The sequence below is a fragment of the Priapulus caudatus genome, unplaced genomic scaffold (assembly GCF_000485595.1).
Source record: "Priapulus caudatus unplaced genomic scaffold, Priapulus_caudatus-5.0.1 Scaffold3863, whole genome shotgun sequence".
Taxonomy (NCBI): domain Eukaryota; kingdom Metazoa; phylum Priapulida; class Priapulimorpha; order Priapulimorphida; family Priapulidae; genus Priapulus; species Priapulus caudatus.
This window is the reverse complement of record NW_014580924.1, coordinates 9,421-12,965: the sequence shown is the minus strand read 5'-3', so window position 1 is coordinate 12,965 and position 3,545 is coordinate 9,421. Positions and strand designations below refer to the sequence as shown.

Below are 3,545 nucleotides of genomic sequence, written 5' to 3'. Positions count from 1 at the left end.
GCACATGCTCACCGAATTTACTGGAAGACAGATTGCAGACAGGTTCAATGATCAGGATCACAACCGCAATTCCGTTGTTACAGTTGATAGTACTGCATGGGTTCATATCGCACATGTCACGAATTCACTGAGCGACAGATGTCAGAAAGGTTCGAAATGAATCAGGATCAGACAACACGCAAGTTCCGTTGTTAACAGTTGAATGTACTACAAGGGTTCGTTACTTCACACATGTCACGAATTCACCTTGAGGACAGACTCTCCGCAGAAAGGGCTCTGAATGAATCAGGATCAACATGCAAGTTCCGTTGCTTACAGTTTTTAGTACTGCAATGGTTCGTATCGCACAGGTCACGAATTCCTTGGAGGACAGGATTGCAGGAAAGGATCGAATGAATCAGATCAACAACGCAGGATTCCGTTGTTACAGTTATAGTTAGTACTACATGAATCTATTCACAGAATTTCACCCAAATATACCACTGCGGACAACACAGGAGAATTATAAAACTGGCTCAATTAGGCATGTGCCATTATTGCCAGTCCAATAATTACCAACATGGATCCATGTTCACAGAAAATTACCAGCTATTCATGAGAGCATAGACACGAGGGGTTATAGGTAACTTGCGATAAACAAGGCAAGTTCGTTTGTTGCCAGTTAAAGATTAACACATGGGTTCATATCGCACATGTCACCGATTCACCCTGGAAGACAGATGCAGACAGGGTTTCGAATGAATCGATCAACAACGCAAGTTCCGTTGTTACAGTTTATATTTATGCATGGGTTCATATCGCACAAATGTCACCGTAATTCACTCTTGAGGACAGATGCAGAAAGCGGTCGAACTAAATCAGATCAACAACGCAAGTTCCGTGTTAGCAGTTGATAGGTACTGCAAGGGTTCGATATCACACATGTCACGAATTCCTATGAGCCGACAAATGGTCGAAAGGGTCGAATGATCAGATACACAATGCAAGCTTCGTTGTTACAGGTTTATAGCTACTACTGGGTTCGTATCGCACAGGTCACGATTCACCTTTGAGGACAGACGCAGAAAGGATCGAATAATTCCGGATGCAACAACGCAAGTTTCCGTTGGTTACAGTTTATAGTACTGCATGAATCTATTTCACAGGAATTCACCAATTAATAACACGCGGAACAAACACAGGAGAATTATAAGAAACTGGCTCCAAAAATTAAGGGCCATTTGCTTTTTGCCCTTTTTAATTGCAGTCCAAAATACCACATGGATCCAGTTCACAGAAATCACAGCTAGTTCATGAGGCATATACACGAGGCGTATAGGTAACTGGATCAACAAGGCAAGTTCCGTTGTTGCAGTTGAAAGTACCACATGGGTTCATATCGCACGTGTCACCGAATTCACCTGGAAGACAGATGCAGACAGGGGTCGAATGAATCAGGATCAACAACGCAAGTTCGTTGTTACAGTTAGATAGTACTGCCATGGGTTCATATCGCACATGTCACGAATTACCTTGAGGATCAGCATGCAGAAGGTTCGAATGAATCAGGATCAACAACGCAAGTTCCGTTGTTACAGTTTATAGTACTACAAGGGTTCGTATCACACATGTCACCGAATTCACCTTGAGGACAGATGCAGAAAGGTCGAATGAATCAGGATCAACAATGCAAGTTCCGTTGTTACAGTTTATTAGTACTGCATGGGTTCGTATCGCCACAGGTCACCGAATTCACCTTGAGACAGATGCAGAAAGATCGAATGAATCAGGATCAACACGCAGGTTCCGTTGTTACAGGTTTATAGCTACTAATGAATCTATTTCACAGAATTCACCAATATTACCAGCGGACAAACACAGGAGACATTATAAGAAATGCGCTCAATTAGGCATGTGCCATTATTGCAGTCCAAAATACCACATGGATCCAGTTCACAGAAATTACCAGCTATTCCATGAGAGCATAGACACGAGGGCGTATAGGTAACTGGATCAACAAGGCAAGTTCCGTTGTTGCAGTTAAAAGTACCACATGGGTTCATATCGCACATGTCACCGAATTCACCTGGAAGACAGATGCAGACAGGGTCGAATGAATCAGGATCAACAACGCAAGTTCCGTTGTTACAGTTGATAGTACTGCATGGGTTCATATCGCACATGTCACCGAATTCACCTTGAGGACAGATGCAGAAAGGGTCGAATGAATCAGGATCAACAACGCAAGTTCCGTTGTTACAGTTGATAGTACTGCAAGGGTTCGTATCACACATGTCACCGAATTCACCTTGAGGAGCAAATGCAGAAAGGGTCGAATGAATCAGGATCAACATTGCAAGTTCCGTTGTTACGTTATAGTACTACATGGGTTCGTATTCGCACAGGTCACCATTCACCTTGAGGACAGACGCAGAAAGGATCGAATAAATCAGGATCAACAACGCAAGTTCCGTTGTTACAGTTTATAGTACTGCATGAATCTATTTCACAGAATTCACCAAATATACCACGCGGACAAACACAGGAGACATTATAAGAAACTGGCTCAATTAGGCATGTGCCATTATTGCAGTCCAAAATACCACATGGATCCAGTTCACAGAAATCACCAGCTATTCCATGAGGGCATAGACACGAGGGCGTATAGGTAACTGGAATCAACAAGGCAAGTTCGTTGTTGCAGTTGAAAGTACACATGGGTCATAGTGCACGTGTCACCGAATTCACCTGGGAAGACAGATGATGAAAGCGGTCGAATTGAATCAGGATCAACAACCGCAGTCGTTGTTACAGTTGATAGCACTGCATGGTTCATATCGCCCACATGTCCGAATTCACCTGAGGACAGATGCAGAAGGGTCGAATGAATCAGGATCAACAACGCAAGTTCCGTTGTTACAGTTGATAGTACTGCAAGGGTTCGTATCACACATGTCACCGAATTCACCCTTGCAGGACAAATGCAGAAAGGGTCGAATAAATCAGGATCAACAATGCAGTTCGTTGTTTTACAGTTTATAGTACTACATGGTTTGGTATCGCCCCCAGGTCACCGAATTCACCTTGGGACGAAGACGCAGAAGGATCGAATAAATCAGGATCAACAACGCAAGTTCCGTTGTTACAGTTTATAGTACTGCATGAAATCTATTTCACAGAATCACAAATATACCACGCGGACAATCACAGGAGACATTATAAGAAACTGGCTCAATTAGGCATGTGCCATTATTGCAGTCCAAAATACCACATGGATCCAGTTCACAGAAATCACCAGCTATTCCATGAGGGCATAGACACGAGGGCGTATAGGTAACTGGATCAACAAGGCAAGTTCCGTTGTTGCAGTTAAACGTACCACATGGGTTCATATCGCACGTGTCACCGAATTCACCTGGAAGACAGATGCAGAAAGGATCAAATGAATCAGGATCAACAACGCAAGTTCCGTTGTTACAGTTTATAGTACTACAAAAGGGGTCGTATCACACATGTCACCGAATTCACCTTGAGGACAGGATGCAGAAGGCGTCGAATGAATCAGG

General features: G+C 43.3%; 1 protein-coding gene across 1 annotated transcript; it reads right to left on the bottom strand.

Moving 5' to 3' along the window:
- Window positions 1-1,817: 1,817 nt before the first annotated feature.
- On the bottom strand, window positions 1,818-2,697 carry LOC106819627 (delta and Notch-like epidermal growth factor-related receptor). Its single transcript, XM_014824234.1, has 2 exons — window positions 2,397-2,697; window positions 1,818-2,287 (listed from the first exon to the last, which is right to left on the bottom strand). The coding sequence occupies exons 1-2, from the start codon at window positions 2,695-2,697 to the stop codon at window positions 1,818-1,820; spliced, it is 771 nt and encodes a 256-aa protein (XP_014679720.1).
- Window positions 2,698-3,545: the final 848 nt, after the last annotated feature.

What these genes read in the sequence shown, in the direction of transcription:
- LOC106819627 (XM_014824234.1), bottom strand. Translation starts at nt 2,697, where the DNA reads ATGTGTACTTTCAACTGCAACAACGAACTTGCCTTGTTGATTCCAGTT. An exon ending in TTTCTGCGTCTGTCCTCAAG is followed by an intron (nt 2,288 to 2,396) that starts GTGAATGGTGAC and finishes TTGCTCCTCAAG; the next exon opens with GTGAATTCGGTGACATGTGT.